The sequence below is a fragment of the Bos indicus x Bos taurus genome, chromosome 26 (genome assembly GCF_003369695.1).
Source record: "Bos indicus x Bos taurus breed Angus x Brahman F1 hybrid chromosome 26, Bos_hybrid_MaternalHap_v2.0, whole genome shotgun sequence".
Taxonomy (NCBI): Eukaryota; Metazoa; Chordata; class Mammalia; order Artiodactyla; family Bovidae; genus Bos; species Bos indicus x Bos taurus.
In genome coordinates, this window is record NC_040101.1 from 7,680,950 (window position 1) to 7,704,261 (window position 23,312).

The 23,312-nt window shown below is 55.1% G+C and overlaps 1 protein-coding gene across 4 annotated transcripts in view; it reads left to right on the top strand.

Annotated features, from left to right (window-relative positions):
* The window catches only part of FAM53B (family with sequence similarity 53 member B), a 128,228-nt gene that overhangs the window by 28,176 nt on the left and 76,740 nt on the right, over positions 1–23,312 (top strand). For 3 of the 4 annotated variants that reach the window (XM_027528345.1, XM_027528346.1, XM_027528347.1), the window contains one exon: positions 20,667–20,921. In XM_027528345.1, coding sequence (XP_027384146.1) covers positions 20,844–20,921 — 78 coding nt within the window. In that variant the 5' untranslated portion in view covers positions 20,667–20,843. Of the gene's footprint in view, positions 1–20,666; positions 20,922–21,003; positions 21,232–23,312 lie in introns of those variants that run through there. The other variant, XM_027528351.1, reaches the window with a different exon arrangement.

The window sequence follows — 23,312 nt, forward strand, 5'->3', positions numbered from 1 at the left end:
AACGGCCGGGCCTGTCCACGTTGGGTTTCCGTGAGTCCAGTCTGCTCGCATCGCCCAGCTTAGACAGTGCCCGCTCCCTTCGCGTCAGGATGAAAACATCTCCAAAATGCAAGCCTGAGATATCAGGGGGAGTTTCCCGGACTTTGGGCAAGAGTGCAAAAGGGAGGAAACCAGATAAGCCTGGTGCATTTAGCCACAGAAAGTTGCGTGAAAGAAGCGCTTGGTGAGGAGGAAGTTGGGGTTAAGAGGACACGCAGCAAGAGCCCTGGAAGCCCAGGCTTGATTGCGTACCCTCCTCTGACACTCGGCTTGCTTCTAGCCAGCCACTCAGGATGGTCTCCGGGGCCTGCCCTCTAAGGCTGGTGGGGGCCTGAGAACATTGGCAGATTGGGCTGTGCCCGGGATTGCTCACCGCTGGTCTCACCACCCAGAAAGGGGCAGTATGTGTGTCCCCCAGAACCCTGGTACAGCACCTCACCGTGGAAGTGGCTCGTTACTTAGGGAGCTGGTGCTGGGTGAGCACCTGCTGTGTGTCGGCCCTGCGCCTATATTTTGTCTGCTGGTCACCCAGGCAATTGGCTGTTGGCTTATGAGCCCCACTCCACAGGAGGGGACTGAGCTGCGGGCATATCCGAGTGCAGGCCCATCCTCACGGGCTGGATCCCAGTTCTTCTGTTCCAAAGCCCATCTCTCCTCCACACCCGGTGCCATCCCCCATTGGGGACCGTGCCACCATCTGCAAGAGGAGTCTCTTCTTCTCTGGACAGCACTCCCCCTGAACCCCGCCACCACCACTGTCTTATGGCTTGCGGGAAGAGAAGTAGGTTGCTCTGTGGGTTGACATTTAAGAAAGCCTACTTGATGGAGCTGTCCTTCTGAATATGTGGTTGTGGTACAAGAAGGCTTCATTTGTCCCAGGCTGTTTTGAAATCAGAGGCAGGAAACCCCCGTCTCATTTCTGTATCTTGCATAGAGGTCATCAAAACAGAACCCTGTGTTCTGTGCAGGAGTTGTGATCGAGGAAGCCAGCCACGTGTAGGCATTGGGGCTCTAGAACCATCTCTTCCGTCTGCCGGCTTTACTTGGATTTGTTTAAAGAACTTGGCATGGAAGCCCCCCTTCCCTAATACCCCACTGTGGGAGAGGCTAGAAGGGAGCCCTTCCAGTGAGGGTGGGCCAGACCCGGGCCGTCCTCTGCTCCCAGTAAGACCGCAGCTCACGCACCTCTCTGATCACGCGGCTGGGAAGGCAGGCCTCTGCCGTTAGGGATTGCGAGCGTCATGGTGCTGCCCTGGTGTGCTCTGAATTTCAGACAGTCTGCGCTTTCTAGTCCTTTTTAGGGCTTCCTCTAACTCAGAACCAGCCAGGAGTGATACAGATGGATATGCGTGACTGTGGGGTACTCAGGGCGCAGCCATCAGGCTCTTGAAACAGAGATGAAGTGCGGTTGTCCGGGTGACTTCGGAGCTTGAGTAGTCAGTGTCCTTTAGAGCAGAGGCTGTGCGCCCATGGTCTGGGGGCCAGATGTGGTCCCCTGGCAGAGTTTGTTTGGCCCCCAGGGTGCTCTAGGCACTTCCGCATTTCTTGACAACATTTAAAAACCAAGATTGTACAAAGAAGTCTAGATGGTCAGCTTTTTCTGACACATCAGAAGATCTTTAATATAGTATTATCCTGGGTCCTCTTTCCCCCGCCCACAGCCAGGCAGGGGTAGCCAGCCATCCAGCCCCCCGGGGGCTCCCTGCTGGGCAAAACGGTTCCTGCCCATTAGGTTTCACTTGTTTCTATTCCCTGCTTGGCTCTGGAAGATGTTTGAGATCACTGGAGTGGACGTGCCTTTCAGAAGGCAGGTTTAGGTTTTCTGGTTCCCCGGGTTGTATGGTTCAAGGTGCGCGGTGGTGGAAATGCCCAAGTGCACAGTCATTCCCTCTGTTATCTGGCTGGTTGTGCCACCTGCAAGGAAACTGACAGAGATGAGCCAGGGAAGTGCTCTGTTCATCTCCGTGAGGCTTCCCTCTGGCTGCTCCCATTGAACCTGCCCGCACGACCCCCAGTCCGCTCCGTGAAAAATGACCCTTGACTCCTGGAAGCCAGTCTCCAGCCCGGGGTTCCCCCCGGTTGCCCTGCAGATCGTTTCTGTCCCCCCAAGCCCCTAAAGTCACACTCAGTTGCTTCACCCAGTTCAATCTTCTTAGTTCGAAAGTGCTCCCATGGTTTTAATAGATGATGTAGGATTTTCTTTTTTTAAACAAAGATTAATCTCTAAATTATCTTGACAGGCAGTCTAGCTGCTATGTATCAAGTAGATAACTTCTGCTGGTGGTCGAGAGAGAAAAAATTTCTCAGGGTAAATGAGAACACGCTTCTCAGAGTCTCTCAGCTTATTCTTTTCGACAGAGACTCAATGAACCAAGTGGAAGCAAAGAGCCTCCAAATGGCAATTTCTATTTTTTTTCCCCTAGGAATTGAGTTTTTCTTCTTGTATTCCTCCAGGTATTTAGTATCAGTCACTCCTTTCATTTACTCTTTTTTCTTCATCCCCATTTTTTTCCTCCTGTTGTGGCAGATATTCTGCCTCCCCATCTGCCTCCTCCTCCCCTCCCAGCCAGTGGCTTCCTCCCATGCCTGTGGGCTTTGTCCAACCCCCGACCCCCCAGGGCCAAGACTCCTGAGAAGGACCCCAAAGGCCCTTCCCCCACTGGTGTTCTTGAGAGCATTCTAGGCGCTGCTAGGAGGGCCTCAAGGACAAGCACTGGGTCATCTTTATCTAAGTTCCCACGTCCTGGCCCAGATGAAGTGCTGGCAGTGGGACCTAGACCTTCCACCCCTTTCTGACCTCATGGACATTTGCATGAGACTCAAACCAGTCCATCCTAAAGGAAATCAACCCTGAATATTCATTGCAAGGACTGATGCTTGAAGCTCTAATACTTTGGCCTCTTGATGAGCCGCCTCATTGGAAAAGACCCTAATGCTGGGAAAGATTGAAGGCAGGAGGAGGGGATGACAGAGGGTGAGATGGTTGGATGGCATCATCGACTCAATGGACATAAGTTTGAGTAAACTCTGAGAGATAGTGGATTTTCCAAGTGATTCTAGTGGTAAAGAACCTACCTGCCAATGCAGGAGACATAAGAGACGTGGGTTCGATCCCTGGGTCAGGAAGATCCCCTGGAGGAGGGCATGGCAACCCACTCCAGTATTCTTGCCTGGAGAATCTGAAGGACGGAGGATCCTGGCAGGCTACAGACCATAGGGTCACCAAGAGTCTGACGTGACCGAAGCGACCTAGCACGCACGCCGGGAGATAGTGAAGGATAGGGAAGCCTGACATGCTGCAGTCTTTGGAGTCACAGAGTCAGACGTGACTTAGGGACTGAACAACAGCTTTGATGGACCCCATTTTTTTCATCTGCAGAATTGTCCTCCCCTCCCAAGTATCCGAGTTCTAAGGACCAAATCAAGTAGAACATGGATTTTCAAACTTTCCAGGAGCATCAGACTCACCTGGAGGGCTTGTTAAAGCCCTGATTGCTGGCCTCTGCTCAGAGAGTCTCTGATTCACTCTGGGTGGGGTGGGGAGTGAAACTTGGCATTTCTAACAAGTTCCCAGGTGAAGCAACTTGCTGCTTGTCCCGGGACCAGGACTTTGAGAACCACTGCCCTGGTAACCACGTTGTTGAAAGAGGCTCCAGCGTTCACCCCAGCAAGGGTGTGGTTCCCAGCCAGTGACTCTGATCCCCTTTTTACTTTGCTGTTCTGCAGACGAACACACAAAGCTTTGCATCTTTTTAAAAAAGTATACTTATTGACTTATTTGGTGGCCAGGCCTTAGTTATGGCACATGGGATCTTTTGAGTTTTGGTTCCCCAGGTAGGTTTATTTTACCCTGTCTCATCAAGGAAAGGCTGTGCGTGGGCTGAGCTAACATCTGCACGGAGATGCTGGGTAACCTGGCTCCTCACGGGCAGCTTGGTCCCCTCACAACGCGCGTGCTCTGCATCTGCTTCCCACGACTTTGCAGGTATCAATCAGTCTTGAGGCAGAGGCGCCCTCTGACTCAGGTGTCCTGAAATCAGTGTTGTTGTCAGTGGCGGCTGCCTGCCTGCGAAGATGGATTTCACCTCATTTTTGGTTTTCAGTTTTCCCGTGTGACTCTGAAATCACTGCCTGTCTCCCGTCTGTCTTTAGCCTCGGATGGAGTAGCTGGACGCGATGGCAGTCATCAGTCTTGCCTCACTTCGCAGTTTTCCGTGCAGTTTTGTTTTGTAAAGAAGTGTCCACTTCCCCCACCTCCCTGCCCCTACTTCCCCTCAAAAACTAGGGGGACAATAAAGCAGTCATGGTTTTGAATGAAGCGTCTCTGTGCTGTGTCTGGGACTCGCTTCTTGCTGCCCGTCCTCTGCTGTCCCCGGACCCAGGCCCCCAGCAGCTGAAGCACGTGGGCCCTTGTGCTTTTGTGCTCTCATAGGCACACAAACACGTGGTGAGCGCGTGCTCGGCACAGGCCTTGATCACATATTTGTGACTCGGGAGTCCGGGATGGTCGTGACATTCTCACGTGGGGCAGGGCGTGGCCGCCCCCCCTCCCCTGGGAGCAAGCACAATTGCTGTATTGTCTGTGGGCGGCTGAGCTAGCCGCGTGGGTCGGAGCTGGGCTGCTGGCACGCTGGGAGAGCAGAGAAGCTGTTTCACCCTGTGTATCTTCCTGCTGCTGTTTTATGGAAGGGGGTGGCGTGGGACGCCCATTCAGGATGCTCTGGTTCTGCTTGGCTGGTGCCCCTCGTGGTTCAGCTGCTGGCCTGGTGTTCCCACCCACTGAGAGCTAGAGAGGTGGGGCCAGGCCAGGGGTGGGGAGGCCAGTGCGGCTGAGGCCACCCCTGGATGGCAGAGCCCCCACCCTCCAGAGGCTTGAGAGGGCTGCGGGCGTTAGCCGGACACGTGCCCATTTGGGCAGCATGGGGCTCCTTCTGCCGAAGCGGGGAAGGGCCTCACCTGTCCCCAGCTCCCTGGTGACACGGAATGTGTCGCCAGTCGACTGCTCCTGGAGATGGCCTCACCCTGTCTCCATGAAGCCTGACATTCCTGCCGCTGCCTCTAGGACACCTGTCCAGACCTGGGCCTCCCCGTCTGGGGCCTCAGCTCGCTCCAGACCTGGGTCTCCCCGTCTGGGGCCTCAGCTCACTCCTGTGCTGCAGCACGTGTCTGCCCGGGCACTTGGTGTTGTTGCTGCTGCTCAGTCGCTCAGTCGAGTTCGACTCTTTGCGAACCTGTGGACTGCAGCACACCAAGCTTCCCTGTCCTTCACCATCTCCCAGAGCTTGCTCAAACTCGTGTCCATTGAGTCAGTGATGCCATCCAACCATCTCATCCTCTGTCGTCCCCTTCTCCTCCTGCCAGCATCTTTCCCAGCATCAGGGTCTCTTCCAGTGAGTCGGCTCTTGGCATCAGGTGCCCAGAGTATTGGAGCTTCAGCTTCATCATCAGTCCTTCCAGTGAATCTTCAGGCTTTATGTCCTTTAGGATGGACTGGTTTGATCTTGCAGTCCAAGGGACTCTCAGAAGTCTTCTCTAGCACCACAGTTGGAAAGCATCAGTTCTTCGGCGCTTAGCCTTCTTTATGGTCCAACTCTCACAACCATACATGACTCCTGGAAAAACCGTAGCTTTGACTATACGGATCTTTGCCAACAAAGGGATGTCTCTGCTTTTCAGTACACGGTCCAGGTTTGTCGTGGCTTTTCTTCCAAGGTGTGCCTTGCGGTATACCTCTGCGAGCAACAGGTGGTGTGTGACGGCTCGGCTGGGTCCCTCCGCCTTCCTCTCTCAGACCCTGGCATGGCCAGCCCGGGCAGTGTGGGATGGGGGACGCGGCCCTTGTACCAGGAGGAGGAGCCAGGGTGTGCGTAGGACCTGCCTGTTGAATCAGAGCCCCTCAGAAGCTGCCCTTTGTTCAGGAGCACAGCGTCACATGCGCATCTGACTTCTCCCCAGCGGTCCTGCCCCTTGGCCCTCCTTGCTCACTGTGCTGGCTGCCAGCCCTCAGGCCTCCAGTTTCTCAGGGGACGCCGGCATTTGGGGGTGCTGCCTCCCTGCCAGCCCTGAGTGCAGTCAGGTGCGTTCTCCTAAAAGCTGAACTTGGGGGAGAAAAAAAAAAAAAAAACAGGGAAGGACCCTGGGCTGAGGTTTTCCTGGGATTGGGTGTGTGAAGGACCGCCTGCCAACCTGCCAGCCCGCCCAGGGAGCCTCCTGATGGGTATTTGCAAGTTTCTAGGAGGTGAGTGGTATCAGAGAGAGTGATTTTGTTGCGACCACACGCTCTGCTCCTGCTCTGCTGCCATGGAACCTAAACAGCTTTGAGCCCAGCCTCTCCGTGGACCAGGAGAGCATTCGTGCAATGCTTTGAATTAGTGCCAACAGCAGAATTTTGATAGCTGCAGGGAAACCCCACAAGCAAGAGAGGTTTCAATAGCTTTTGGCATCAGGAAAGTCGAGACCCGACTTAATGGAGCGAATGTGTTTTTTGGGTTCAGCAAATGTTTCCCTGAGCAGCTGTCCGTGTGAGGTCCTGCAACTCAGGGGACCGTGGTGGGTTCTCGCCCTCCCGAAGCTCACAGCCTGCGGGGGAGATGGACACACTGCCCGTTCATTTCATGCTCCTTTGATTCTCCGTCTGTGGGGTGGGCGAAGCCTTCCTGGAGAGGGAGACACCTGAACTGAGTCTTAAGAGCTGAGGGTCTTGAGCTCAGCTGGAGGTGGACAAGGCTAAGAGGCGAGCAACCAGAGAGCCCAGCGTGAGCAAAGCTCGGGACACGTGGAACCGTGGGGGTTATTTGGGTAACTACCGGCAGCTGTGTGAGTGTGTGCGTGTAATTTTTAAGAATAGACAATATATACACTGGGTACAAACTCAGCTGTGAAAAGAACTCTCCCTGCCTCCATCCCTGTCTCCCTGGTCGGCCTCTCCTTCTCTCTCTGGAAGAGCTCCTGTTGCCTTTTTGTTTATTCTCCCAGAGATATTCCATTGATGTGCAACCACATATAATATATACAGACTTTTGATTTTAAACATTTATATGTTTTTTTGCATAGTACACACCTTCAAAGTTCAAAACATGCAAAATGGTATTCCGTGAAGAGCCTCCTCCCCACTCTGTTCTCAGCCACCCACTTCCTCTCCCCAAAGACCCCTCATATTGTTTCTTTTGCATCCTTCTATATTATGATTACATATGTTTAGTTTTACCCAAATAGGAGCTTGCTGTGTCCACTGTCTTTGCTTTTCCACTTAGCACTGGACTGGAAGATGGTTTCCTCTTGGTACCTATCAAGTCTTTTGAAAAGCTGCATATTGTCCCTTGCATGGATGTCTGGGCAGCTGTTTATCCTGTCGTTACTGTTAGGCAGTTAAGTTGCTTCCGTCTTACCTATGCTGAAGATGCATATTTTTTGCACCCGAGCAGGACTAACCTGTAGGGCAGATTAATTTGGCGTCTGAGGCTCAAGGGGGAAGGCCGCCTGGTTGACAGTAGCAGGGCACAGACCATGTTTGCCCAGGTTATGTTTTCGCTTTTGTTCCGCTTTGTGGAAGGCAGGTGACTTTTAAATTGGGTTGGGCTGAAAGTCTGGGGGAGAAACTGTTTTATTCTGTTGGTGCCTCCTGTATCTGACCCCTCTGAGAAGTGGGACCCACTGTGGGCTTGTGAGTGCCACTGACCCCTGGGTGTGGCCAGTGTTGTTCAGTGGCTGGGCGAGGCCAGACCCGGGGCCCGCAGAGCGGCTTTGCCAGCCCTGGCTACTGGGGCCTGGTGGGCGTGAATGCCGCATCTGGGCACGCGGTGGGCTTTGCGCTTCATGAGCATCATGACTCAAGCGAGTATTCTGTTGGTTTATTAATAACTGATGTGAACAATAATCTGTTCAGGAAGAAAACCCCCCCACCGAAGGGTGGGGGGAGACCCCAGCATGGCTTTGCATGCACCCCATAAAGGTGATGAGGCCCAGTTTTGCACTCCGGAAGGCCCAGTTACGTTATCATGTCTTAGGGGTGATGGGGGGGAGACCCCAGCGCGGCTTTGCATGCACCCCATAGAGGTGCTGACGCCCAGTTTTGAACGCACCCAGGTATGTTATCTTGTCATTTGTCTTTTAAGATGTACTCCGTCTCTTAGTGCATTTTACTTTCTATTTCACTCATGCATCAGTTAATAATATTTACTTCTCTGGACGGAGGGCCTGTGGCTTACATATGTTTTTGTCTTCAACGCCTGCGGACACCAAGCAATCGCTGGACAAGGGCTTGTGGGGTGAATGAGCACAACCCTGTCCCAGCCGGCTTTCCCGGGAGGACAGCCTGCTGTTAACTGTTCACCCAGAGCACCTGAAACTTGGTTTTGGTGTCAAACGCTGACCTCTGTCCAAGGACCTGTTAAATTTCATCCAGTCTCATCTTGTCCTCTTACTCAGTCTGACAACTTCTTTAAAAAAAAAAAAAAAAGTTTTATTATTGTATTATAACTCTGAGCACATTGATAATTTACACTCACCACCCTGGGGCTTCCTCCTGGCCAAGGAGGCAGGCATTGCCCTTCCTGCTCGTGCCTGCTTGGCATCTCTTCCAGAGGAGGCTCCTGAGCAGGGCGAGGCCCCTTCTACGTGGGGCGAAGGCCAGCTGGCGGGTTTGGGAGGTGCTCTGAGGCCTGGCTGTAGAGCTTAGCTGCTGACTTAGTGAAATGCGCTTCCTGAGGGTCGGACAAGTCTGCACCACACCCTGGTTCCTCTGGCCCTGGTAGGGGACGATGACAGTAACGCGACAACGACAGCAGCCGCTGGCACGTCTGCAGGTTTTCAGGAATACTGGGGCATGTTGTGGACAAATGTGGAATGAACCTGCGTTTCTTCCGGGGCCCGAGCCATTTCTGACGAAGGAGGTGGTCTCCTCACCTCCCGAGGTTGGATTAGGCCTCTCAGGGCTCTCGGAGTCGCCCTTAGAGCTGTCAGGATACACTAGAGGCCCTGCAAGCGTTCAGCAGGGCTTCTGGAATTGGGTTGGCCCTGCCGTTTCCTCTTTAACTCCCTCGAGGGCTGTGCTTACGAGCCCGGTTGTCACATCCACCCTGGCCCTTAGAGGAAGTGGAGATGGGTTTGCAAATGAGGCGCCCCTCCCTTCCCCTGCCCCACGCCCTGCCGGAAGGTGAAACAGGAGCCGAGACCCAGAGCAGCCACTCCTTGCCTTTGGCCCCTGAACCGTTCTAAATCATTCAGAACCGAGTCTCTGGGCTTTGCTGTGAGTTCGGGCCTCAGCCCTTCTCCCGCCTCCTCGAGAGTCTGGTGTTGCCTGTGCCGACAGGTGGCTGCTGTTCACAGAGTGGCTCTCTCTGCCTCGTGCTGATGTCAGCGTCATCTAGGTGGAGATGGGCCCACCCTTCGGAAGCCCCCTGGGAGGCACCAGAGGCACGGCTTGGAGAATGTTGACTGTGAGGTGCCCTGAAGTTCAAGGGTACCTGTCACGACGGACCCCGAAGAGTTTCGTCTTGGCCGCTGATGGTGTACTCGAACGTGCAGTGGCGCCTGCAGCACGAGGGGCAGAGGGGAGGGCGGAAGCCTCCGGGTAGATCGGTTAGCCGGGCTGATTCATTTCTGCACCAGACCCTGTGACACCAGTGGGTTCAGGAGGGTGAGGCCCCTGGTCCACAAGATGAGGTCAGGGTGTAACCTCCCGAGCGAGCGGCAGATGGGAGACCTGGTTCTCACGTCCCTAGCAGGCCTTTACTGTTGCGTCACCTCCCCTGTTCCACGGTGACACTTGTGATACCACGGGGGGCCCCTGAGATAGAGAGGGGCTGCCTTCCAGCTGTGGCCCCAGTGCCGGCTGCTGCTGGGGGGACTCTGTGTGCTCCGCTCGGCGGCCGGGGGTTCTTTCAGGGCAAGGCTGGTGTGGCTGGAGTGGGTCAGGACCGCCTCTCCCTGCCCGAGCTGCGCTGGCTCGGAGGTGTGCCTGCTGCCTGGCTGGGGGCGGGTCCTCCAGCCCACCAAAAATCCATAAATATTTTGCTGAGGGGGAGGATGTTCCTTTGCAGAAGGTAGGAGACCAAGGTGTGAAAACTGGTGAGTGACTTAACTTCCTGGCCTGCCGAGAAACTTCCTTCATCCCTGAACATTGTTAATGTCACTGAAAGACACCAGGCGCCCCTGCTGTGCTTAAGGACCAAGCTTGGAAAATGTGCTTATGCAAACACCCCGGTTTGCACCCATAGATCCGGAAGGGTGGGGCCAACCCCCCTCCCCAGCCCCAGAACCCAGGCGTCACCGGCCCCTCAGGGAGTATCGGGGTGGCTTCCTGCTCCCCACTCAGCTGTACAGAAGGTCACGGCTCAGGCTTGCGACGGCAGCGAGTGAGAATTCGGCCTTTGCTGTTGTCCGAGTTTCCTGGGATCTTGAACACTGGAGGTCGGGTCTGAGCAGGACAGGAAAGGCCACCCAAGGCCTGGCCGCCAGAGCGTGACTGCAGGGCAGCCATCAGTCCTTCCTGCCCGCTCACAACAGCTCACAACACACCTTCAGCTTCTCTGATCAAGTCACCACTCCCCCGGGCTCCTTTTTTCATGATGCAGGGGAGGAAACTGAGGCTCAGAGAGGCTGCAGGACCTGGCTGAACCACACAGCTGGGGCTCACTGGGCAGACACGGAGCCCGCGTGGCCCAGGCTTCCAGGCGAGGGAACCAAGGCCATGCGGGGGACGTGAGTTGGCAAACCGGGCTGGGCTAGAGGCCGGGCCAGAGCCCTCGGCTCCCGAGCCCCGCCGCCTTCAGGAAGAGGCCACTTGGGTTACTCTGTTCTTGTTCCATTTTTTTTTCTTTCTTTTTTTTTTAACCCCTCCTCTTTTTTGTTTCCTTAACCGTGCTTTGATTACATTCACTGTACTTGTAAATAGGTCTGAGCGAAGAACAGGTCATGGTCGTCTTAGGCTAAGTGGCTTAACATGTAGTAGCTTATCTCGGGGGCCCCTGCTCTGTCTCCCCATCCTCTGTTCTCTGCTTCGCCCTGGTCTGGAGGAGAAGGCGGTGTCTAGTCTGTGCTCCCTCAGTAAGTGCTGGTCCTCCACCCCCTCCGCCTCCCCGCCTAGCCTTCCTTTCCTTCCTTTTGAGTTCGCTCCTCGGACTCTAGTCCATAGGACGCTCTCGCGCGCACGCGCTGTCTCGCTCTCGCTCTCCCTCTCTCTCTCTCCCTCTCTCTCTCTCTCTCTCCCTCTCTCTCTCTCTCTTGCTCTCTTGCTCTCTCTCTCTCGCTCTCCCTCTCTCTCTCGCTCTCCCTCTGTCTCTCTCCCTCTGTCTCTCTCCCTCTGTCTCTCTCCCTCTGTCTCTCTCCCACTCTCCATAGGACGCTCTCGCGCGCACGCGCTGTCTCGCTCTCGCTCTCCCTCGCTCTCCCTCGCTCTCCCTCGCTCTCCCTCGCTCTCCCTCGCTCTCCCTCGCTCTCCCTCGCTCTCCCTCGCTCTCCCTCGCTCTCCCTCGCTCTCCCTCGCTCTCCCTCGCTCTCCCTCGCTCTCCCTCGCTCTCCCTCGCTCTCCCTCGCTCTCCCTCGCTCTCCCTCGCTCTCGGGTTTGGCGGGTTAGAATGACTCCAGCGGTAGCGAGGATCACGGGAATGCTTATAGGAGACTGGCCTGTCAGTTACTTCTCATGATGAATGAGCTCTTGACAGGTCATGCATGCAGCTGGCTTCAGTTTCAAGAAGCAGCTCAGGCTGTCTCGTTCCCATGTTCAGATTTGTTTTGGCTCCGGGTCTCAACACTTTCATGTCCCTGAATAATGTCCTTCCTCCCCCTCCTCTTGAAATGCTACTTGCTTAAAAAAAAAAACAAAACAAAAAACCCCAGCAGATCCCTCCAGCGCTGTGAGAGTGACTGTGTAAAGTCCCAGCGAACAGAGTCCCAGTTTGGTTCAACAGCTCATTGAACCAAAGCAAGGGTTTTGCTTGCCCTCCATCAAGACAGCCTCATGAGGGAGCCTGGGCCGCTTTGCTCTGCGCAGGGCATGGGGTCGGTCCCTCTCCTGCTGGGTGGTGTGGCCGCTCATCCTTCCCCCAAGACTGGGCCTTTGGCGGCTTTTGACTACCTGGAGGTCTAGCCCAGGGAATGGCAATCACTCTAGTTACTGCAGAAAACACCCCCAAGGATACACCTTACTCTGGGATGAGGGATCAGGGATGGGGTGAGCATGCTATCTCTAAGGACAGCAGATGCTTTATTCTCACTGCTCAGTCCCCCAGAATCCCGGGCAGCCATGAGTCAGCTGTGTGGTGTAGCCAGGCCGTGCTGCCTCTCTGAGCCGAGTTTCCTCACCTGCCGCAGGTGGACGGGAGCCCGAGGGCCCATGAGACTCAATCATGGATTCGATGATCTGGCCACTGCACCTCCCAGCGAGGTGAGCCTGTTCTGTGGCCTGGTAGCCAGTTCCCACGCGCTGGAGGAGGGCCCCCTCTGTGCTTGAACTGCGATCACCTGGGGACCTTGGTCTTCAGGGGCCCCACCATGCAGACCTTTCCTTCCTTAACTTCCCACTCGAGGGGGCCGACTTCTTACAGATCACAAAGCTTAGCAAAGTCACGCACATCCAGCGTGCCACAGCCTGCACGGGACTAAGCCGAGAGTGCTTCTGGACCTTGCCTCCAGTGCTCGTCCCCCAGCCTGTTACTGACTCCGCGAACAGACACGGATCAGGTTTCTGCTGTCAGAGGCTCTCTGTTGAGGCCAGAGGAGGCCAGAGGCAGGTCCACACCCGGACGACACGCCTGGAGGGGAGAGCTCGCCAGAGCACCCTGGAAATAGGCTTGGAGAGAAGGGCAGGGTGGGCTGTGGCAGCCCAGAGAGATGGGGGCCAAAGGACTCAGAATCTGATATAGCGGGGAGCCGGCACCACTGCCCCAGGCCTGGGGACACCCTGGCTTCCCTGGAAGGCCCTTCACCTCCTCCTGGCGCCCGGCGTGGCTGCACCTCCATGCGTTTGGGGTGGGGAAGCAGTGCCCGCATGCTTTCACCCCCACCTTCCCGCCTCCCCACTCCCTGCCTCGGTGGGACCCCTAGTGCCAGTTCAATCGTTAAGCCCAGAAGGTTGAGGTGTGGCCTGGGGCACCTCGGGAAGAGCTTATAGAGAAGGGGTGTCTTGCAAACCCAGCGTCTGTACTTCGGTATCTGGTCCGTTTGAGAGATCAAATATTTGTGGGATAATTATGATAAATGTTAACAGATCCTGGAGTAGAAGCCTCGATGGTTAAGACAGAAACTTTGGAATCCATCAGACGTGGTTGCATCCTTGCTTCACCCTTCACAGCTGGGTGACCCTGGGCCTCAGCTTGTCCCTCTGTAAAATGGGAAAACAGCAGTGCCCACTCGAAGGGCTGCTCTGAGGACTTGGTAAGCCTGGGGGCCTCACTGCTCTGGTGGTTCAGATGGTAAAAGACTCCACCTGCAGTGCAGGAGACGTGGGTCTTCCGTGGGTCGGGAATATCCCCTGGATGCAGGCATGGCAACCCACTCTAGCATTCTCGCCCGGAGAATCCCATGGACAGAGGAGCCTGGCGGGCTACAGTCCACGGGGTTGCAAAGAGTCAGACACGACTGAGAGATTAACATTTTATTCATGCTCTGTTAAAGGTAGACCCCACATCACCTGTTAATTTCCGCAAACACAGACCAGGAAGCTACTGGGAAGATGGTGGATAAAAGGTTATTATTTGCTGTCTGTTGCCTCTGCTGTGGAGTTGCCTTAAATCAGTGATATTTGGTGTCGAGCATGTCCTTGGTGTTCAAGTATTGACGTAAGAGGTATCATCTGTCTCTGTTTTTCTGTCAGCGCATTGCAGGTGGTGAAGGCCTCGCTCTTTGATCGGTCATTTTTCAGTAGGACCTGAAGACTTGGGAACCTAGGCCAAGGGAGTTAGTTTAAGCGTTCCACCAGCGTCTGGGAAACACATTCTCCAGGCATGTCCTCTTATTGAAACTGCAGACTCTTTCCAGTATCAGCTCGGTCTGGGAAAGTATGGGCTCTTGATAAAAGTTCCTAGGCAGCTTTTAACTTTTTATTCTTAAACTCAGATGCCTTTGCTACACAAGCCGCAAGCGAAAGGCCTCCCCAGGCAGATTTAATTCCCTTCTCTTGGCAGAAGTGGACCTTGACTGCGGCCACAGGATCAGTCTCTCCTCTCCACCCTTCCAGGGGTTTGTCACGGGATCTGGCAAAAGGTCGCATGGCCCCCTGAAAGATGCACTTCCTCAAACGTTCATAAATTAGCTTCCAGAGCCTGCCCACAGATTGCTTCTGTCACACCAGCAGCTGAGAAGTCACCGAAGCTGAGAAGTGCACGCAGCCTTCTCCAGGACCTTGCAGAACTGCTGTTTCTCTCCCATTTCCTTTGGTTAACGGGAGGGGGAGGGACATGGAGGCTGTGAGAGGAACGACTTGCTCAGGCCATCAGGAAAATCACTGTCAGCGGCCAAGGTTATGTTTAGGTTTTGCTCTGAGTCCTGTGTTTGGGGTGGTGAGATATTCTCCTGCTATAAAACTAACTTGCACAAGTAGTAAACACAGGATAAGGATATTAAAAGAAGGAAACATTTAATTGGGCGAGTTCCAGTGTGGTCAGTTTCTTTTCAAAGGGTAGCTCTTCAAAACGCATTACAGAAGCGTTTGGTAAACTCCTGTAATCTTCTGAAGAGTTATATAGAATTTGAGAGTTTACAGAACTTTTTGCATATATAAAGGAATTTGGTGTGCACTGGGCAGGGTTCCCACTCCCCAGAAGCTGAGCGTCTCCAGCCACAGTGACATCAGACAGCTGGGTTCAGGGGCTTGCAGAAGGCGCATCGCAGGTTGCAAACCAGAACCAAGAGAGCTGCTCGTTAGGAAAGGCTTGTGTGACAAAGCCAAGTCACCGCCTGTCTGTGAAGCGTCCTGAGGAGGCAGACCTGGATTCACATCTTGCCATCACCCCTTCTCGGCTGCAGGATCTTGGGCAAATGCTTGATTTATTTTCCCGGAGCCTTAGTCTTCTCATCTGGAAGATGGGAATCCTGTTAGCAGCAACAGCTGTTCATGGGAATTAGATGAAATGAGAAGAGCCCAGCCTGTCGTGCTCAGGGAGCTGGAGGCTGGAAGCACAGCTGTGAAGGGATAGGTAGAGGAGGACCTGGAGCCAGGCTGCCACGGGGCTGGGTTGAGGCCTCTTGTAGACTTCGGGCAGTGTCACTTGATGCCCGTTGACTGTCCGTGGGTACCCTGGGCAGTGGGCACCGACGTCTGGGGCCGTCTCTGTGCTGTGCTGTTACGTGCCTTTGCTTAGCCTAATTCTCCCGGCAGCCCGCAGGGCAAAGGTGTTCTCACTTTGGTTTTAAAGATGAGGAAGCTAAAGTCAGGTGACTTGCAGGGTGATGGCGAGGCTTGCCCAGTCCCTTAGCACGCATCCTTGCCCTACCCTGCACACGTCCTGTACAGGCAGTGGCAGCCATGTGGGCCCCTTAAAAAAAATTTTTTTTTCATATGTCTGTGCAGTGTAATTCACTCTTTAGTGTTTGGTTTTATGAGTTTTGATAAATGCGTCGATGGAATGGGCTTTTTCCATTTAAAAGTGTGACACCAAGAAGGGACTTCCCTGGCTGTCCTGTGGTTGAGGCTTCTCCTTCCGATGCAGGGGTTGTGGATTTGATGCCTGGTCGGGGAACAAAGGTCCCATGTGCTTCATGGCCAAAAAACCCAAAACAGAAGCAATATTACAGCAGATTCAATGAAGGCTTAAAAAAGTGGTGCACGTAAAAAAAAAAGTCTTGAAATAAAATTTTGACACAAGAAAACATTTGTTTTTCTTGCTTCTTTCATTTTGTGTCTCTACGAGATGAGGGATGTGTTCACTAAACGTGTGGTCATCATTTCATGATGTATGTGGGTCAGACCATAATGCTATACACCGGGAACTTACACACTGCCGGGTATCAATTTATATCAATAGAACTGGAAGGAGACGTTTGTTTTTAAAATCTGGGATCATTGTAAATTCACACGTAGCTGTAAGAAATCGTAGAAAGTGCTGTGTATCATTTTCTCAGTCTCCCACAGCAGTTAACACGTTGCAAAACGACAGTGCAAATCGCAAACAGGAAGTCGACGCGGATGCAGTCGAGATGCAGAACATTTCCATCACCTCGAGGGTCCCCGCCCTTTTCATAAGCACATCCTCCTCCCTCTCCCACCCGCCTTCCCAAGCGCCCATCCAGACCCCCAGCAGCAACTAAAGCTAGCCTTCCATTCTGTCCCTTGGTCATTTCAAGGCTGTTACGTAAATAAGAGTCGGGCAGTAATTAACCTCTGGGGGATTGGGACTGTTCACGCGGCATAATTCCCTGGAGATTCTTCCAAGTAGGAATCAATAGTTCGTCCCTTTCCAGTGCAGAGGGGCATCCCACGGCATGTCTGTTCCACAGTCTGTTTAGCCAGTCACCCGTTGAAGGACATCTGGGTTGTTTCCTGGTTTTGGCTGTTATGAATAAAGCTGTTACGAGCATTCACGTGCAGGGCTTTGTGTGAACATAAGCTTGCATTTCTGTGAGTTGCGTGCCAAGGAGTGCGCTTGCTAGGTTGTATGGGAGTTGCTCGACGGGGCTTTGAAGGATGCGCTTGAGATGGAGAGGCAGGTCGGGTGGGGCTTTGCTGCAGGTGGGCTCCGGTGGGCAGCACAGGCTGGGGAGCTCACCCCTGAGACCCTGGGTGGCTTACTTCATCTGTCTGTAAACTGTTACTAGTTACACCTGTCGTGTAACCAGTGCTAAAGCACCTGATTCACAGTCGGTGCTCAGTAGATAGAAGCCGTTCTTAATACGGGCTCAGAGAAGACCGAGCAGGCCAGGGTAGCTCTGTGCCCCACAGGTGAGCTCAGCAGGTCTTTGTTGGTTGTGGACTCCGGGGCACCTCCTTACCTCAGGTAGAGCTGTGCACCCAGTTGCCCTCAAAGGTCAAGTTCCTGGCTTCTGCCTGAAAAGTCCCTGGCCCCGTTCTCAGACTGGGCTCTGAGTCCCTGGACGGGCGTTGGCATTCCCCAGTGAGCTTGGCCAGGCCCATGCCACGGATCAAAGGAATCCCAGGGAATTCCACATGGTGCCAGGCTCTGCCGGTCTGGATTTGCCTCACAGGGTCTGAGAATGTGCCCAGATTATTTCAAAAGTTGCTGCGATTCAGCCTGGTTCCAGAAACGTGTGACGCTTTTGGTGTCGTCGAGACCCGCTGCTAGGTGTCGCAAAGAAAACAGACAGAATGGCCGTCTCAGCGGGTCAGCCCCGTCAGCTCCAGCTCCTTGGGGACCCTCGCCTGGCTGCGAGACGCAGCCTGGCAGCAGCGCCTTTGGTCTGGGGTGACTCTTGTCTTTCCAGCCCCTTGTCCCGCCGCTGCTGCCCTTCTCCACATACCCTGTGTGCCCGCCGCCAGTGGGCTGACGGCCCCCGCCCCCACCACACGCAGGCCAGGCTGCCGGGCTTCGCTCATGCTTCCCTCTTCCCAGTTGCCTCCTCCCTTCCTCTTGAAGTCTTACCTATTTTCTTTCTGGTCAAAAAGGTGTTAATATGCTTACTGCACTGGATGAAATACACAAACAGCGTGTGCGTGTGTAAGGCTGTACACTTAAGGCGTGCCTTCTCCCACTGCAGGACCACGTGGTTATGGAGCCACACTGCACTCCTCCCCTTGCTGTTTTCGTTTACAGTGAATCTTGGAGAGAGTGTCACGTCGGCACCACTAGAATCACCATTAAAACTGCGGTGCGTGTGACGTGGCATTACTCGTTTACACGGTGGCCCTGTGATTTCTCTTACCGGTCGCCTGCTGGTGGCGGTCTGGGTTGTCCCCACTCCCGGTCTCTTCCAGCAGTGCTGTGCGTCACTGCCCCTGTGCAGAGGTGTCTGTTTAGGACTCAGCCCCGGATCCCCCTCTTCCTCCTGTCTGCCTCTGGTAGCTGTGGTGCCTGTGTTCCCAGCACTGTCTTTCCACGACTCCTGAGGACAGGGTTTGTGCAGGACCTCTTTCCTCCTTCCAGCGCCTGCCGTGCTTACTGACTGCCCTGCTGCTGCTGCTAAGTCGCTTCAGTCATGTCCGACTCTGTGTGATCCTATAGATGGCAGCCCCCCAGGCTCCCCCATCCCTGGGATTCTCCAGCCAAGAACACTGGAGTGCGTTGCCATTTCCTTCTCCGATGCATGAAAGTGAAAAGTGAAAGTGAAGTCTCTCAGTCGTGTCCGACTCCTAGCGACCCCATGGACTGCAGGCCCCTCTGTCCATGGGACTTCCCAGGCAAAAGAGTACTGGAGTGGGGTGCCATTGCCTTCTCCAACTGCTCTAGTTTCCAGGAATACATGGTCCTCTGGTATTCACCGATCTTGCTGCCCGTGTGCTCTGGCCTTCTGTAGGGGCTCTGCTGGGAGCAGAGACACGAGAGCCGAGATGCCTGCACCACCACCTCTGTCCGGCTTTGTGCTTGGTACACAGCGGCAGCATCAGATGGGGTAGCTTGTTTCCATGGTGATAAGACTTCCACAGCATCTTTCTTACTGTTTTCACCACAGGGATCGACCATAATATTGCCAGTCCCCTCTAGATGGAACATTAGCTTTGAAAAGTTTTAGCTTTAAAATTCTGCCTTTTAAAAAATTTTTTGAGAGGACAGATGGTTGGGTGTCCATTGCTGAGAAGAGATCAGGACTCGGGCTCCCCCATGAAACTAGTGGCCGTGGCTACTGTTTATTGAGCAGTTCTTCAAACGAGCTAGGGCTTCTCACCATGCAAACGGCTTGAATTCGCATTTTCTCATAGTGCAGCCGTCTTCTGAGGCAAGCTCTGGTGGCGGTCTTTTACGGTGAGAGGAAATCAAGGCTCAGAAAGGAAGTAACTTGGTAAAGGGCACTCAGTACATTTCAAGAGGTGGGATTCTGGCTCAGGTATGCTCTGCTTAGGACTTGAGTTTATAACCAGTGAACCCTCCTGCCTTGCTAGGAGGAAGGGCCTGGGGAGGGTGGGTCACCCTGGGCCTGGGGTGATGGTTGGCAGCCCCAGAGCTGAATTGACGTTGCACCCATCAGGCCCGGTCTCTGATTCTGAGCTGCACAAAGGGTGCCTTTGAAGGGGGAGTCCAGGGCACCCCTCCGGGCGCTCTCCTGCACACATGCCCCCCCCTTCCCCTGCTCCCAAGCCAAGTGTCCCGGGGGCTGGCGGGCATTCCTGGCTCGACTTCCTGGCCAGACTCGGACGAGTGATCTGAAATTCTTTGCTGGGCCAGATGATACTTGGTCAGAATGTTTGTCACTTCTAGATGGATGTGGCTTTGAAACAGGTCTCCTGGTGTGACCTGGGGACCCCGCTGGGCCTCCCTCCCGAACAGTCAACCCTTTGAAAATGTATTGATTTCCCCCCTCCCCTTCCCTGCTTTTGCACTTTGGATGAACCTTGTTTTCGAAGAACAGTAGAAGGTAATTTTCCCGTGCTTGCCAGCTGGCCTGTAATTGAGCAATTTCAATAACACCCACTGTAAAATCTAATCGAAGTAAACAGGAAAATATGATTTATGATCTGGACAGCAAGTAAATACCAGGGTGCAATTAATTTTTACACAGAGCAGCAGATTCTAAAACATTTTCCTGCGCTGACCAGTTTGTTTTTAATTACAGATTAGGAGCTGCTTTTTATGTATTTATTTTATGATTTTTATTTTTTTATTTTTTACTTTTTGATGGTAATCTTCAGGTTCTGTGGATCTCTGTGACTTTCTCTGAAGGTGTAACCTTCAGAGGGGTGGGATAGAGGTAGGATCAGAAGAATTAATTTGTAAGGAGCGATTCAAGAATTAATTTGTAAGGAGCGATTCTCCCAACATGGGCTGCAGGCTGCACTTTTGGGGCGTTTGCTTGGTGGGAGATGACACTGGGTTGGGGAGATATTCCGGGCTGTGTAGAATGATGATTAGAGAGGGTCCCGAACTGCTAAGAGCTCAGAGGTGTGTGTGCAGGCCTTCCCTCACCCCCATCCAGGGCTGTGGTGTGTGTTGGCTCATTCTGAGGAAGGAGACAGGCATGGAGGGCCTCTGCTGTCCACGTGTCACTCTGGAAATTGATGCTTCCAAGGACAGGAAGCATGTGTCCTTGTAGTTCTTCCAGTAGCTTCTGTCCAGATCTGGGTGGAAAACAGGAGTCACTGCTGGTTGCCCAAGGGCCAGTGGCATGGGCTTCGACTGTGGGCTGGGTGAGTGCCCAACATCAGCCGACCTTGGGCTGTCTGTAGGGTCAGCTCTACCTAGGAGGTCGCAGGGCTTGAGCACACTTTGGGGGTGTAGCCCTGTGACCAGCCAGACCCTGAGATCTGTCTTAGAAAGGTGCCATGGCTGAGCTGAGAGTCACTGCTGTGCCCACCAGGGTGTTGGCTTTAGGGACGCTCCAGGGCCAGCATGGGGACTCCCAGAAAGGTGATTCTGGCCTTCGTGTCCCTCCACCGCTACCGCCCCCCAAGAAAGCATCTCAGTTCAGTGGTGAGGCGGTTCCATTCCCCAGCAGGGTCCCCACCTGGAGGGGAGGGGCTGAGTTTCTTGGGACCCCCGTCTTCTGCCGTCCTGAGTCCCTCTGCCTTTCTTTTGTCTTTCCAGAGAGCTGACCTCACTCCGCTGTTTCCTGGAGGAGCCCCACCCCGATGGGGAGCAGCCTCTGCTGACGTCATCGCCCGGGAGACATCCCAGGAGGTCGCCTCTGCACCCCCCCGTCTGCCCACCTGAAGATGGCTCGTGCCCACCCTGGGCTGGTGCCCAGTGCCTGAGGCCCTTACCATGGTGATGATCCTGAGTCAAAGCCTCGACAAGCAGGGAGCCGACCCCGTGGCCTGCAGGACCTTCAACCCTGAGCCGGTAAGGACCTGGTGGCCTCATTTGGAGGCCCGATGTCCTGGTGGGGCTCTGGACTGAGCAGACAGGCTTAGCAGACCAAGTCCAGAGGGCCCGTGAGCAGAGCTCTGGGACATGTGGCTGCAGGGGCGACAGGCTGTCACCCAGAGCCTGGCTTTGTCCTCGCCAGCAGGAAGTAGCTGGCTCAGGTGGAGTTCTCTGGAGAGCGATGAGGGGAGGCCACCCCCTCATCCCCTGGTGAATAGTACCAAGGGGGGCTCTGCTGCCCCTGCCAGGCCGAGACCCACATCCCTCCTGGTCTCCACCCAGCAAGGTAGGTGGTTTCCAGAAGGTGGGGGGTGGTACCAGGATAAGGCCCGGCCTCCAAATGGCGGTCGGAATAAGAGCTGCCATCTCAGAGATGTCAGGAGCGGGAGCCGGTATAAAGGAGGGTGTGGTTGGGGGCCTGGGTGGTGGGCCCAGTGCTGGCGGCCCTGCACCAGGTTCTTCTCTGACCAAGAGGGCTGGTGAGCTGGAGCAGAGAGGCAGGGGCCCGGCCTTCTTAGACCAGGAACAGAACGGCCCCCTGGTCCTGCTTGCAGCCCTCCTTCCTCAGAAGCGGGTGGGCTGCCCCGTGCTGAGGAAGCAGGAAGCAGTCCCACTCGGGCATGAACATTCTTGCAGTGGTGGGCTTTGCAGGGGGTCCGTCCCCAGGACTCTCTGCCGCTTCTGTGGGCAGGGCTTGGGGGCACCCCTCCTGGCACCTTCACAACCCCTGTGAGACTCCGTGTTAGCACCTCGCGTGGGCTTCCTCCCCCGGTACCTCCCCAGTACCCACGCCGAGAGCGGGCAGGTGGGTCTCAGGTCATTGCAGGAGCTTGTGAAAGTCACCAGGACCCGCGTCCACCCCGCAGGGCTTCCCTGGGCACTGTGGGCCAGAGGACCTGCGTCCACCCCGCAGGGCTTCCCTGGGCACTGTGGGCCAGAGGAGCTCCGCAGGAGGAGCCGGTGTCTGTCCGTCACCCCTTCCTTTTCCAGTGTGCTTTGAACGTGTCTCTACATAGACTTGCTCCCATCATTCCCGCCGCTTCCCCTCTGGTCCCGCCTGTGTCCTCTCTTGCCCGGAGTCTCATGGGAACTGGCCCCTGCTTCTGGCTCCTGCAGCCTCTTCTCCAGCAGCAGCAGCTGCAGGAGATGCAGGTCAGAGCGGCCCTCCTCCACTCAGAGCCTTCTACCAGCTATCCCCCTCTCAGGCCGAGCAACACGCCAGTCCCTCACTTGGATGGATGGGGGCTGGCATACCCTGGCCCTCGTAACCACTGGGTGCTCTCCACCACTTTCCCCCCCTCAGTCTGCACACGCCTCGCTGGCCTACGTGCCTCGGGGCCCATGCGCTTCCTCTGTGGCCTGGAACACCCACCCTGAGCAGGGTTCCCTCCCTTCTTCCCTCCTTTTCTCGGGCCACTACCCACCTCCCTTCCCACGTGCCCTCTGTCCCCTTTCCCTGGCCTTTTCCCTTCCCGGGCACCACCAGCCTTCCTCATGTTTTGATCTTGTTCCCTGAGTTGACTCCTGCCCCAGAATCCGAGCTTCACCAGGCAGGGACTTTTGTCTCTTTGGCTCCTTGCTGACCACCCCAGTGCCTGACCCTGGGCACGGGCCATGGTAGGTGCTCAGGGGACCTTGGCAGAGGGAGGGGATGTGAGTTCATGGAGCCAGGTTCTCAACTCAGCCTCGTTGAGTCCCTTCTCCGGTACTCAGCTTCCTAGCTCAGGGGGTGCAGGTATGAGCTGATCCGTTTTCTGCTCTGGGTGCATGTTTTCCTGGTGAAGTGAAAGCACCTCATGTGGAGTAGCTCTAACCAAGATGAGACGGCTCTCAGGGTGCAGGCCTCCTTGAGGTCCCCGGGGACCCCCCATTCCCTCCTCCCTTCCCTCCCCCGACCAGTCTGGTTCCAGCTGTGCTGTTGCTTCAATCGCTGCTAAACTTGGTTCCATCTGGAGGTGGGCCGGCCTGGGCTTGGCTGTGGAGCTGGTTCCGGGGCCCATGGGCCTGTGGTCAGCTGGGCTGCTCTTCCGAGAGACAGGGCCTGAGCCCCCGCCAAGGAGGAGGGTGGCCTCCCAGCCCCGGCCGGGGAAGGAAAAAAAACTTCTCAGAAAAAGAAAAAGGAGCGACGAGCCAAGGGGAGCAAACGGCCACTGAAGAGGGCCCGGCAGTCGCTTTTGGAGAGGGGCCTCTCCTGCGTCAGCCTGTGGGCGCGTCACAGGCCTGGATGGTTTCTGCCCTCACAGTGGGGTGGAGGCACAGTGAAGGCGAGGGGGCCAGGGCCTGCGGGGGGCCCGCCGAGGTGCCCTGCCTCCACCTCCCCGACTAACAGGAAACAGGGGGCCCAGGGGCAGGGGGCACAGACGAGCA